We start from the raw sequence: 13,338 nt of genomic DNA on the forward strand, positions 1-13,338 counted from the left end.
CAAGCACAGAATGCGTTAGGCAAGCCCCTCTCAAGATTAAAAATTCCTAAATTTTTTTTTTCTGTTTTATACCAGGTCAGAAACAAACTTCTCAATTTAGCTCTCCAGAAATTCTTTTAAAACTCTTTCAACTCGTATTGTTTCCTAAGCTACAAATAAGTAACTTAACAAAATTTGCTGGTAAGGCAAACTGCTTATGTCTGATAATAAAACTTTATAATCCTGTTCCCACTCTTCAAATTTTGTATTCCCACTCCGATAGAGATGTTTATCCCAAAACCATGACTTCTTCGATTTCTTCATAAATCTATGTCCAGGATTAGGTCAACATGTGCATCTTTAAGGGGTTTCTCCCAATTAAATTTTTACAGCCACTGATTATTTATTCAAAACTAACTCAAGCAAAGGGTTTCCTAGGTGGCAGTAGTGTTTAAGAGCCCTCCCTCCTATCAATGCAGGAGACTAAGGGATAGATGTGGGCGGGGAGATTCCCTGGAGAAGGAAACGGCAACCCACTCCAGTATTCTTGTCTGGAGAATCCCGGATTCCTGGCGGGCTACAGTCCAAAGGGCCACAAAAAGTTGGACACGACTAAAGTGACTTAGTACACAAGCAGGTCAAAAAAAAAAAAAAATCAAATTCCTACATTTGTCCTGACTTCCGTACACTGAATGTTAGGCATCACTTTCAGAGTCCTCATTTTTAAAACATGTACAGTGTAACGTGTAAGAAGACAGAGGAAAGAAGAAAGATAAAAGAAAATGAAGGGCAGACATTTCATTCAGACTGAAGAGCTTGGAAGAAGTTTTTTGAATGAGATGAGTGAGGAGAACTATGGGAGTAGGACAGATGGACAGAATACGGACAGTCACATTGACAGAATATGTGCAATGGGAAAAGTCCAATGTGGGGCGCTTCTCATGGGAACCACACACAATATGCAATAATTGCATGATTTATGGTAGTTTCTATTAGATTTAGCTTTGTTGGAATAATGTATAAGAAACTGATTCCGGTTTGAAAGGGTTTGATTCCAACACAGAATGCAGTACAACAGCTATTTGTTTATTCTTTAATTGTTAAGTCCTCTCTGACTCTTTGTGACCTCAGGGACTGTAGCCCACCAGACTCCTCTGTCCATGGGATTTCCTGATATTCCCAAGAATATGGCAGTGGGTTGCCATCTCCTATTGCAGTGGATCTTCCTGACTCAGGGATTGAACCTGCATCTCCTGTGTTGACAAGTGGATTCTTTACCACTGAGTCATCAGATATGAGCAATTCCATGAACTGGCAAGGCTCTTTTCCTGATTAAATGAAATCTGAATGTCACACTTTAAAAAGTGGCTTTCAACCTCAATCAGTCCAACCACTATTCCAATTATAAAGTTGGTTGGATTTTATTATATCAAATATTGAGCAATACTAAATGATTTATGTCCTGAAAGTTCTTATTTTAGGAATTCTCTTTTGTAAATTAGTTTTGTCATCAATATAATGTATTGTTTTAGAAATATTTTTCACAGGGTTTAATATTATGAGTGAATTTTCTTATGCTGTAAAACTGTACTTAAGATTAATCATTTGTGTTTCTCAGATCATTATGATATGTAATATATGTATAGATACACATGTACATATATATATATTTAGAAATATGTGTCTCCCATTGACAGAAAAAGGTTTTAAAGTATGCTGCTGCCTTGCTTAGTTAAAAAGAAGTTAAAAAGATAAACTATTCTCAAACTCTTATATAATTCCCCTCAACTGTAGCAGAGGGAAGATGTATAAAAGACATCTGAAAACCAAATGCCATCAATTAATACTACAATTGTTATTAATATTATGTTTCTTATTTTAGACTATGCATCCTCAAAACTCTTGTGGTTGGATATCTATGCCATTGGGAGATTTTAAAAAAACAATGCTGCCCTTTTTTTGACCCACTTTTTGTAAGCAATAATCTATAGATCAAAGATCAGCTGTATGTCGAATTGGAAAGAAAGTCCTGAAAGACTTAACTGGAGATAAGTTGTTAATAGATACCATATGTCCTAAAAAGGGATTTCCCTGGTGGCTCAGACAGTAATGAGTCTGCCTAAAAAGAAGAAGACCCAGGTTTGATGCTTGGATTGGGAAGATCCCCTAGAGGAGGGAATGGGAAGAGTTAAAAGGTGAAGAGGTTAAGAGAACTGATGGGGTTGATGAAACCTGAGTGGCATCTAACCAGGACAGGATGCAAGGTCCTGTTCTTATTTCCAAGAAGGTGTGTCCTTGCAAAGCCCCGTGACTTTCTCCAGAATAAGGAAAGTTAATGAAGAGCACTGGCTTCAGTGAGTATAATTCAAACCCTGCTATTAAACTGTCATTTAAATGTCCCATTTTCTTTTCTGAAGGTTTTTTGAAATAAAAATTTCTCTTCATTGTGTATTGTCTTCTAAAAGTTATATTTCTGCTACCGTGCATTGGGTTTTTAAACAACGATTTTTTAAATATATGGACCATTTTAAAAGTCTTTACTGAATTTGCTACAATACTGCTTCTGTTTTATGTTTTGGATTTTTTGGTCACAAGGCATATAGGATCTTAGTTCCCCGACCAGATATTGAACCTCTGCACCCTCCTCGCTGGAAGGCAGAGTCTTAACCACTGGACAACCAGGGAAGTCTCTGCTGCTGCTGCTGCTGCTGCTAAGTCGCTTCAGTAGTGTCCGACTCTGTGCAACCCCATAGACGGCAACCCACAAGGCTCCCCCATCCCTGGGATTCTCCAGGAAAGAACACTGGAGTGGGTTGCCATTTCCTTCTCCAATGCATGAAAGTGGAAAGTGAAAGTGAAGTCGCTCAGTCGTGTCCGACTCTTAGAGACCCCATGGACTGCAGCCTACCAGGCTCCTCCGTCCACGGTATTTTCCAGGCAAGAGCACTGGAGTGGGGTGCCATTGCCTTCTCCAGAGAAGTCCCCTAGACCTTTGTTTTTCAATGTGTAGGCTGTGGCCAAGTTTTAGTCAGGCTCTGGACATTAAAGTTCAGGTATTTCATATTAGTTTGGTAGTTTCCAGATATCATTCATTAGGTAAACCCCTTTCGGTCTGAGGAGGAGGTGAATCTACTATAGGCGTTTCATGGAAAAGGTCAAGGAGAGGGCTAGTTGAGATGGTGTTTCCTTTTTGTTAAGGTGTTTGTTTATTTGTGGCCCTGCTGGGTCTTCATTGCTGAATGGGCTTTTCTCTAGTTGCGGCGTGTGGGGGCCGCTCTCCACTGCGCTGCGTCTTCATTGCTGGGTCTTCATTGCTGAATGGGCTTTTCTCCAGTTGCGGTGAGTGGGGGCCACTCTCCACTGCTCTGCGTCTTCACTGCTGAGTGGGCTTTTCTCTAGTTGTGGCGAGTGGGGGCCGCTCTCCACGGCGCTGCGTGGGCTTCTCGTTGCAGTGGCGTCTCTTGTTATGGAGCGTGCGCTCCAGGGTGCTTGGGATTCAGTGGTTGTGGCACGTGGGCTCAGTAGCTGCAATTCCCGGGCTCTGGAGCACAGGCTCAGTAGCCGTGGTGCCTGGCTTAGTTGCTCCAGGGCATGTAGGATTTTCCCAGATCAGGGATCAAACCCATGACTCCTGCATCAGCAGGTGGATTCTCTACCACCCAGCCACCAGTGAAGCTCTGAAATAGTATTCCTAGTATTTCCTAGGTCTCTTTATCTGTTCCCTTGGCCTTCTTTCTCTCACAGTATCCTTCCATCGTGCTCCCAGTGTATTTGGTTCAATACCATTAAGAACAATAATGCTCGAGCTACTCCTAGTAATAGCCAAGACTGACTTTGCAATGATTTTGTCCTAGGTACGCTGCTAAATGTTTCAGGCACATCATCTCACTCAGTCTTAACAGTATGCATGTCCATGGCAAAGGAAAGATGGACAATTTGGAAATTTGACTTGGACTTGTGTCAACATCCTCTTCTTTTTCTGTGTGGAGGAAAAATTAGAGTTTCGCATGCTCCAGTTGGCGCCTGCATCCCTCACAGAACTTACCGTGGCCCTTTGTGTGTAGTGATTCCTTAAGAGGTGTTTGTGAGAAAAGTAGGTGGAATATGGCAGCTCTAGACACTGTGCCTTTCAGGCTTGAGAGCGTGGATGCTCTGCTGCTCCTTTCTTTCAGGCTGTCCTCACTCACAGCTACTCTGCCCGCTCTGATGCATTTCCGTATTTGCTGTTGCAGAGGGTCTGCTGTAGGAACTGCAGTAATGAGCCACGTTTCCCTGCTGCACAGACACTCCTGCTACTGTTTTCCAGCTTTAAAGAAAATGGCACAAATGATCCTATTTACAAAACAGAAATTGAGTCACAGACGTGGAAAACAGACTTATGGTTTTCAAGGGGGGGATGTGGTGGGATAAACTAGGAGTTTGGGGTTGACATGTACACACTATTGTATATAAATAAGGGACTTCCTGGTGGCTCAGGAGCCCCTGGAGAAGAAAATGGCAACCCACTCTAGTACTCTGGCCTGGAAAATTCCATGGACGGAGGAGCCTGGTGGGCTACAGTCCATGGGGTCGCAAAGGGTCGGACATGACTGACTGACTTCACTTTCACTTTTCTTTTTCTGGTGGCTCAGAGGGTAAGCAATCTCCTGCACTGCAGGAGATCTGGGTTCAGTCTCTGGGTCAGAAAGATCCCCTGGGAGAAGGGCATGGCTACAACTCCAGTATTCTTTTCTGGAGAATTTCAGGGATAGAGGAGCCTTGCGAGCTACAGTCCATGGGGTCACAAAAGTTGGACACAACTGAGCACTAACACTCCCATATGTAAATAGATAACTAGTAAGGACCACTGTGTAGCACAGGGAACACTATTCGGTACTTTGTAATGGCCTATGTGGGAAAAGAATCTAAAAAAGAATGAAACGTGAAAGTGGTAGTTGCTCAGGCTTGTCTGACTCTGCGCAACTCCATGGACTGCAGCCCACCAGGCTTCTCCGTCCATGGGATTTTCCAGGCAAGAATCCTGGAGTGGGTTGCCATGCCGTCCTCCACAGGATCTTCCCGACCCAGGGATTGAACCCGGGTCTCCAGCATTGCAGGTGGATTTGATAGTTTACGGTGAACAATGTTGGATTCGTGATCTATAAAGAAGAAGATTTGGCTTTGGGACCAGGGACCAGGCTTGATCACTCAAGAGCTTTTGTGTAGCAGAGTTTTACTAAAGTATAAAAAAGGAGAGAGAAAGCTTCTGACACAGACATCAGAAGGGGGATGGAGAGCGGCCCCTTCACTAGTGTTAGCAAGGGAGCTGTATACTTTTTTAATTAGTTATTACAATAAATCAAAAGAATGTCTCAAGGTTGTAAAAATTTTACCAGACCCACTCTCACAATTTACATTTTAGGATAACAGGATTAGAACTTAACAATAGAAAGATCCTACCAGGCCCTCTCTCATAATATACATTCTAAAATATCAGAATTAGTCAGAAGGTTTTCAGGAAGCAGAAACTGTCCTCAACCAGGATACAATGTTGTTATATAATCCCTAGTACAGAGTTTAAACTGAGTTGTGTAATCATCAGTTCTGGGCTTAAAGAAAAAAAAAAATGTTTTATGTGACTAAGACTAAGAAATGTAAAGAAAAAAAAAAATACAGTCTGTCATTTCCTCCTCCTTGAGAACTCCAGACCCCTATCTCCTCCTCAGGGACCCTTGACTTCTTATTAACCTGCCCAGGAATTGATCAGATTCTTTACCATCTGAGCCACCAGGGAAGCATATGTAGAACTGACTCGCTTTGCTGTACAGCTGAAACCTAACAGAACATTGTAAATCAACTATAAAAAATCAACAATAAAAAGAAATTTAAAAAAAAAGAGCCACAAGCTAGCCAAAGCGTTCTGCTCCTATCCAAACCATCAGAGTGATATAAAAATGTGTCAGAAACATCTCGTGGTTAAAAAGGATTGCGGTTTTTAACATTACAGTTCTGCTTTTAAGTACTAAAGAAAATTTCCTAGCGGAGTTTCTTATGTGATCACTGCCTTTAACAGCATTCTTTTTAGGCCTGTATTTGCATAGCTTCAGAATATCACATAATTATTACATCTGTTATTCCATGGTTTCCACTAATGATCTGCAGTGGGAACTCTCCACTATGTTAATAAGCTCTTAAAATGTATACATTGTGAAGCATGTTTTTAAAGCCTTACTTCAACTCTAAGATGTGTGGTATAAAATAATCTAAACTAATATTTTCTTAATTTAAAATAGGCACACTTAGCTTCATAGTCCATGTTTTTCATAGATACTGCTGTGCTTTCTTTTCCTACAGACAGAGTACCTATTTCGCTTTTAACCTGAAGGCACTGTCTTCATTTAGTAGAATAGCTATATATTATTTTGGGCTTTCCTGATAGCTCAGTTGGTAAAGCATCACCTGCAATGCAGGAGACCCCGGTTTGATTCCTGTGTCAGGAAGATCCGCTGGAGAAGGGATAGGCTCCCCACTCCAGTATTCTTGAGCTTCCCTGGCAGCTCAGCTGGTTAAAGAATCCACCTGCAATGTGGGAGACCTGGGTTCGATCCCTGGGTTGGGAAGATCCCCTGGAGAAGGGAAAGGCTACCCACTCCAGTATTCTGGCCTGGAGAATTCCATGGACTGTATAGTCCATGGAGTCGCAAAGAGTCAAATACAACTGAGTGACTTTCATACTGCGTATTCTTTGGTGCACTCTGTGGAATATTCTGTATGCAATGTGCAATGTGAATAGATGTGAGTGGATGTGTCCCAGATGCTTTACTGGTAATGCAGCTGCCTAGGGAAATGCTCTATTTTATCTTAAAAAGATGTCGTAGCTCTCCTCTTTCTAGTCCCAAACATTTTACCAAAAGCCTGACTTTGGCTCCAGAGTGAAACAGGCATGATTAAATTCAGGCCCCGTCACTGTCTATCCCTGGGGACTGGACAAGTTGTTTACGCTTTCCAAGATGTAATTTCCAGTAGGTAATTCTTAGGATTTTTGTGAAGTCGCCTGGATTTATACTAGCTCAATAAATGTTAGCAATTATTATTATTTTCAGTAATGTTAATAGTGGTATTTTCAGTACTAGTGAGTTATGATTTAATGTTAGATTTTTTTAAAAAAACAAAAAATCATTTTAGAGGAATCTGATCATTTGGCTCCTATATTTGAGGGAACTGGAGAACAAATGACAGTAGCTAAACTTTCTTTCTATACAGGCGTATGTTTTAGAAGAAGTTTAGCTAAACTGTTTAGATGGTATTCCCTGGTGGCTCAGAGGGTAAAGCATCTGCCTGCAATGCGGGAGACCCAGGTTAGATCCCTGGGTTGGGAAGATTCCCTGGAGAAGGAAATGGCAACCCACTCCAGTACTTTTGCCTAGAAAATTCCATGGATGGAGGAGCCTGGTGGGCTACAGTCCATGGGGTCAAAAAGAGTCAGACAGGACTTCACTTGTTGGCAAAATAATTTTAAAACTACTATATTTCAATAGCATAGAGTTTTTCTAAAACTTGAATTTTAAGTATATTGCATGTAAAGTAGAAGTTATATTGAGATCTGTGGGCATATTTCCTAAAGGGATTTTAAGAACAGCACGTAGGCAGTGAGAAAGTATTGATATGATTGATCAGGGGCCATTGGAAGAGTGGGTTTGTAGCTTTGTATTCTTGGTCATCTTCGTTCCCTTACTATTTCTATTCATGTAACTAAAATGATATATTTTTGCTTTTCAGTCACTCAAGACTGCTTGCAGCTGATTGCAGACAGTGACACGCCTACTATACGAAAAGGTAATCAAGCATCACAGCGACTTTTCCACTTAGAATTCAGTTCAGTCCAATTACCTGTACATTTCATGCCCCAAAACTGTATTTGAACTCCACCTCAAATCAATGATCTGCCTCAAAACTTCTTATAATTAGATTTAAGATAATAGATTCATTTAAAATAATTGGGGAATAAATATGTAGGCTCCTATAATAACCTAACAAAGAGAATTACCTTTAGGACATAATACTAAGAAATTTTAAATAATTAGCATGTGATAAAGCAAAATTAATACTAAATCAAAGTCAGCTTTTTATTTAGAAATGATTTTGGCTTCTATAATGCCTCAAGATCATCTTCAGAAATATTCATTCCCCTGTTACGTTAGGTCATAGAATATTTTAACAGGATGAAGATAAAACTGAACATAAAGACATTTATATTAATTATTTATCAATAAGTATAAAATATGTACAAATAAATAACATTTTTGTGATAAACCTTCAGTGTGAAATTATTACTTTATATTTTACATGTGCTGGTTAAAAATACACAGTTTCCAGTTACAGTGTGGGCACTGGGGCTTAGCAGCGAATAATGTGTATGTAAGTCCTCATTTTCACAGGATTTACCTTCTATGAGGGGAGAACAGAAAACAAGCAAATGAACAAGTAAAATCTATCTTGCATCTGTATTTTTCACTGTGACTTTATCTTAAATGCAAGCCCAATACTAAAATACTTGAAGTTCTGTTATTGCTTATTGTTTGACATTTTCCAAAGTCAAATGTTTGCAACTTTTATTAGGTAGCAAATTGTCTCTTAAGAATTCAGATAGAGCCAGAAGAAGATTCGAAAGACCAGTGAAAAATTATAACTTGGAAAAGTCTTGTTTTACACATTTGGCCAAAACCAAACATGCTGTTCGTCACCGTGAAGGATGCGGCTGCTCCTCCCCTGTGAGCTCGCGCTTCACGGAACCGTGGTCTTCCTGGCGCGGCGGCCGCTCCACACTGACCTCCCTGGAGGGTCCCGGGGCTTATGTGGACCCTTTGCCATGTGATGAGTTGTGACTCCAGTCAATCTCGACCGTGTAAATAAACGTTGGTGTGTGTGGACGTTTCCGCAGTACTACTTGACTGCATCCTAGAAATCTTGGTATGTTGTGTTTCTTCTTTGTTATTTGTCTCAAGATATTGCCTTGCTGGGGCTTCCCAGGTGCTGCTAACAGTAAGGAACCTGCCTGCCAGTGCAGGAGACGCAGGAAATGCGGGCTGGACCCCTGGGTGGGGAAGATCCCCTGAGGGAGGGCATGGCAACCCACTCCAGTATTCGAGCATGGAGAATCCCATGGACAGAGGAGCCTGGTGGGTTACAATCCATAGGGTTGCAAAGAGTTGGACATGACTGAAGCAAAGCCACTTAGCACACACGTTGCCTGGGTATACAAAGAATTATTTACCTTAAAAATGCAATACTGATTTTGTTTTATATTCACATCAAGTATTATGGTAGGTAGAAACATATTTCCTCAAATATGTCCACACCATAATCCCTGAAACCTGTAAGTTTATTACTTTATCTGGCAAAAGGGACTTTGAAAATATGAGTAAAATACAGAATTTGGGTATATTATCCTGGATGACTTGGGTGTTTCCAGGTGGCACTAGCGGTAAAGAACCTGCCTGCCAATGCAGGAGACCCAGGTTCGATCCCTGGGTCAGGAAGACGCCCTGGAGAACGGAATGGCTACCCACTCCAATATTCTTGCCTGGAAAATCTCACGACAGAGAAGCCTGGTGGGCTACAGTCCCTGGGGTCACAAAGCGTCAGACACTGAGCACAGCACACAGACATCCCCATCTAATCTCCCAGACCTCCACCAGCCCCATCAGACCTCCACCAGCCCCATGCTCTAGGCTCTATCCTGGGAAAGTTGATTGCTCTATCCTGGCGTGGCCCCAGGATAATCACAGAGGCCCTTCTCGAGGGGGCTAGGGGTTCAGGGTCAGAGGAGGGGAGGTGGCAGTGAGAGCAGAATTCAGAGTAAGGAGACGGCTGCCTGTGAGGACGGGGGGGCCGCAAGCCCAGGAGAGCAGGCCAACTGCAGAAGCTGGGGGAGCCAAGGGCTGGACATTCCAGCATTCAGAAGGAACACAGACCTGCCAGCAGTTTGACTTTGCCTAGTGAGACTTCTGATGTTTGAAATGGGAGATGATAAATGTGTGTTGTTTTAAGCCACTGTGTGTGGTAATTTTTTACAGCTGTAATAATAAATTAATGACACTCCTCTGAATCAACTTTCCCTGACACATAATGGGCCTTTGAAGACTGTAATCATGCCAAGTGGTTGCTCTGCTTGAATTTTTCTTGCTTTAGTTATGTCTCTCGGGGTTCTAATTATGTATACACTGGTAATTATTTTTTGGCTGTGCCGGGTCTTAACCGTGGCATGTGGGGCCTTCTGTCTTCATTGCAGCCTGTGGGCTCTTAGCTGTGGCATGTGGGATCCAGTTCCCTGACCGGGGATTGAACCTGGGCTCTCTGCGTCGGGAGCATGGTCTTAGCCACTGGACCAGTGGAGAAGTTCCTGTGCTGTTAATTCTTGACCTGTTTTTTTTTTTGTTTTTTTTTTTTTCTTTTCCTATAGTTCTACAACTTTTCTCAAATTCTTAGTGCTTTCTTTATTTCCCTCTCATTTTGCTTTGTGCAGAGTCTATGTTTCGCTTCTGAAGCTTTTACGTTCATCTATGTGAGCTTTTTTCCCTCCTAATTTCCCGAATCCTCTTAGCTGACAGCTGACACTGTATTGCCTGTAGATTCCTGCGTGTATATGAGAGATTCATCACCTTCTGTGAGTTGATTTTTTTCTGACTCTTTGTGAACTTTGCTGCCTCCCGGCCCTTGACCATTTCCTTGGCTTCTTCTCTTGACTTTTACGCTCAGCTTCGGTGTGACCTCAGTCGCTTCCAGCCTACCTTGGAGTTATTTTGGAGGGTATAGACATCACTCTGAATCAGACAACAGACATCAGTCTGTTTCTTGCACAGGGCTTACGGGAGGTGAAAAAGGAGAGAGGTGATTCCCACGGTTGGGTTGATAACGGAAGTCTCTTTCGGTTTTTCAACATAATGATTTCATAGAGGCAGTGATGAGGTTTAATCTCACAGTAGAATTTGACAGTTGATAAGTCTCGTTTTACTGAAAAGATTTTATTGTTGATTTTTGGTTTCGGCTGCGCTGGGTCTTCACTGCCGCGTGCGGGCTTTCTCTAGTTGTGGCGAGAGGGATCTGCTCTCCCAGGGCAGCGTGCAGCGTTTTCCCTGCAGCGGCTTCTCTTGTTTCAGGGCGCAGGGTCCAGAGTGCGGGCTCAGTCATCGTGGCACACGGGCCTGGCTGCCCTGCAGCATGTGGGATCCTCCTGGACCAGGGATCGAATCCATGTCCTCCGCACTGACAGGTGGATTCCTAACCAATGGACCATCAGGGAAATCCTCCCTTCTTTTCAAAACATGTGCTTTTCTTGGTTTGTTTCTCCAACCATGTTCCTTGCTTTTTTTACCCACTGCTTTTTTAAACTTTTAAAAAAATTCTGTCAATGTGGACGTTTTTCAGACCTCTGGCACAGTCCCCTTATCTTCATTCTTCTTTCTTTGCAGTCTTAAATCCTCCTGAGTTGTCACTTAACAGCCATGTGTGATGGCCTCAGTGTAGATCTTTAGTCCAGTAGACTTCCCTGAGATCCAGATTATGCCTCTGTCTGTTGAGTGCCTCTTCCTGAGTATCTTGGTGACATCTCAGCGTGAACTCTAGACCTTTCCCCCACATCTGGTCTTATTCCTGTATTCCCTATTCCAGTGTGCTGGTTCTTTAGTTGTTCAACCCAGAATTCTGGGAGTCACTCTTGACTGCTTCCTTGAAGTCACTGCATTAATCTCATAACTTTATTGACGATTCCTCATATATGTAATTTGAACTGATGTGTTTCTTTTCGTTTCCATTTTACCCTCCTAGTACAAACCCCGTCTTCTCTCCCCTTGGCTGGTTCCCTTGACTCCAGTTTTGCGCTCTGCTCACCTGGGAGCTCCACAGAGGTGTTTCTAAAACCCAGATGTCGCCATTCTTCTCCACTGCGCACAGCCCTGCCGGGCCTCCCATCGCCTCTCTGGCGGCCCAGCCTGCGTGGCTCTGCCGGTCTGGTTTGTTTCTGCAGATTTTCCTAGTCCTGCCTCAGCCGCAAAGCCATATGCCTGTGGATTTCACTGCCAGACATGTGGGTTCAAGTAAAAAGTAAATCCCTATTCCTTGACTTGGCTCACTTCGTCTGTCTTCAAAAATATTATCAGTATCTCTTCTCCTTTAACACTATTTCCAGGAATTTTAAGATAATAAAATAGAAAATCAAGAGAAGTAGCCAGGGCTGATGGCTGTGAGTGACAGAGGCTCTGGAGCATTTATGGTCAATTATTTAAGGAAGTAACACTGGAAGAATAAGCAATTGGGAGGGCGTTTCCTATTCATAAAATAGAATACAAAACAAATATTAGCAAAATAGATCTGATTTTCCTATAAAAATGTATTGTTCTAAAATTTATCTACAAGTCTTTCACATATATCAGAACAGGAAAGATCTACTCTTTTAAAAGCAGGCATTTTCAGAAATACATGTGAATTATTTTTATATTTGAATACTGTCATTTTAATTTAATTTCACATGTTAATGTACATAGTAATTTGTTAAGTTTTCAAAGACATTTAAATACATCAAATATTTAAAGCTGCGTGGAGCTGGGAAGTTCACACTTTATATACCAAAATATATTAGTATTTTAGCTGTTGAAAACAAAATTAAGCATTAATGCTCCTAGTATTTACCTTCATTGACTGAAATAAAACCCTACCATATAAGAACTGTGAGTTGAGTTTATTCAGTGTCTTACTGAGAACTATAGTCTAGCCCAGGAAACAGCCTCTCAGACAGCTCTGAGAGACTATTTCAAAGTAAGGCAGAAGCCTGGATTTATGTAATTTTTTTTTTCTGGAATAACAAAAGATTACTGCTAATCACAAAGAAAAAGAACAGATATCTCACTTCAATGATTTTAGTGCTTTTCTATGTACGAGGAGGAGGTGCAAGAATCTGGGGTCATTGAAATCTTGCCTTTCCACATTCTTAAATATCTACTGTAAGAAGTGATTCTTACTAGCTTAGAGAAGCTTTCTATAGAATAGGCATTTAGTGCATGTTTTCTTCTTAGCATTTACCTATCCGTGGTCTAACTAGCATGCAAAAAACACTAAGTAATTTTTAATATGTAGAAACACATCATGTATGCTTAAGTTTATAATCCCTTTACCTTTTAGTTGATTTTTTAGTGTATTTTCTTAAATTTAAAATTCACCTAGCTGCACAAATTGCTGGAGTGCGTACTGTGTGCTCTGCTGCATTCTTGGCCCCTGGGTTTCCGGCTGTCACTATGGGATGGTCATTGCCTCAGCCTCAGTGTCAGCAACACGGATCTATGTGCGCTTTTTATAGAGTTGTGTCTGACTCTTTATAGCCCATGG

General features: G+C 41.7%; 1 protein-coding gene across 4 annotated transcripts in view; it reads left to right on the top strand.

Moving 5' to 3' along the window:
* TNFSF13B (TNF superfamily member 13b) overlaps positions 1-13,338 on the top strand; it is a 30,858-nt gene that overhangs the window by 10,003 nt on the left and 7,517 nt on the right. The window contains exons 1-3 of one of the 4 annotated variants that reach the window (XR_008700822.1): positions 2,093-2,333; positions 7,738-7,794; positions 8,578-8,928. The exons of 1 other annotated variant lie outside the window; for it this stretch is intronic. Coding sequence is in view for 1 of the 3 variants with exons in the window: in XM_055541881.1 (XP_055397856.1) it covers positions 7,738-7,794 (57 nt within the window). In the remaining 2 variants the exon portion in view is untranslated. Of the gene's footprint in view, positions 1-2,092; positions 2,334-7,737; positions 7,795-8,577; positions 8,929-13,338 lie in introns of those variants that run through there. 2 more of the 4 variants (XR_008700823.1, XM_055541881.1) reach the window with 2 other exon arrangements.

The sequence above is a fragment of the Bubalus kerabau genome, chromosome 12 (assembly GCF_029407905.1).
Source record: "Bubalus kerabau isolate K-KA32 ecotype Philippines breed swamp buffalo chromosome 12, PCC_UOA_SB_1v2, whole genome shotgun sequence".
In the NCBI taxonomy this organism is placed as follows: domain Eukaryota; kingdom Metazoa; phylum Chordata; class Mammalia; order Artiodactyla; family Bovidae; genus Bubalus; species Bubalus kerabau.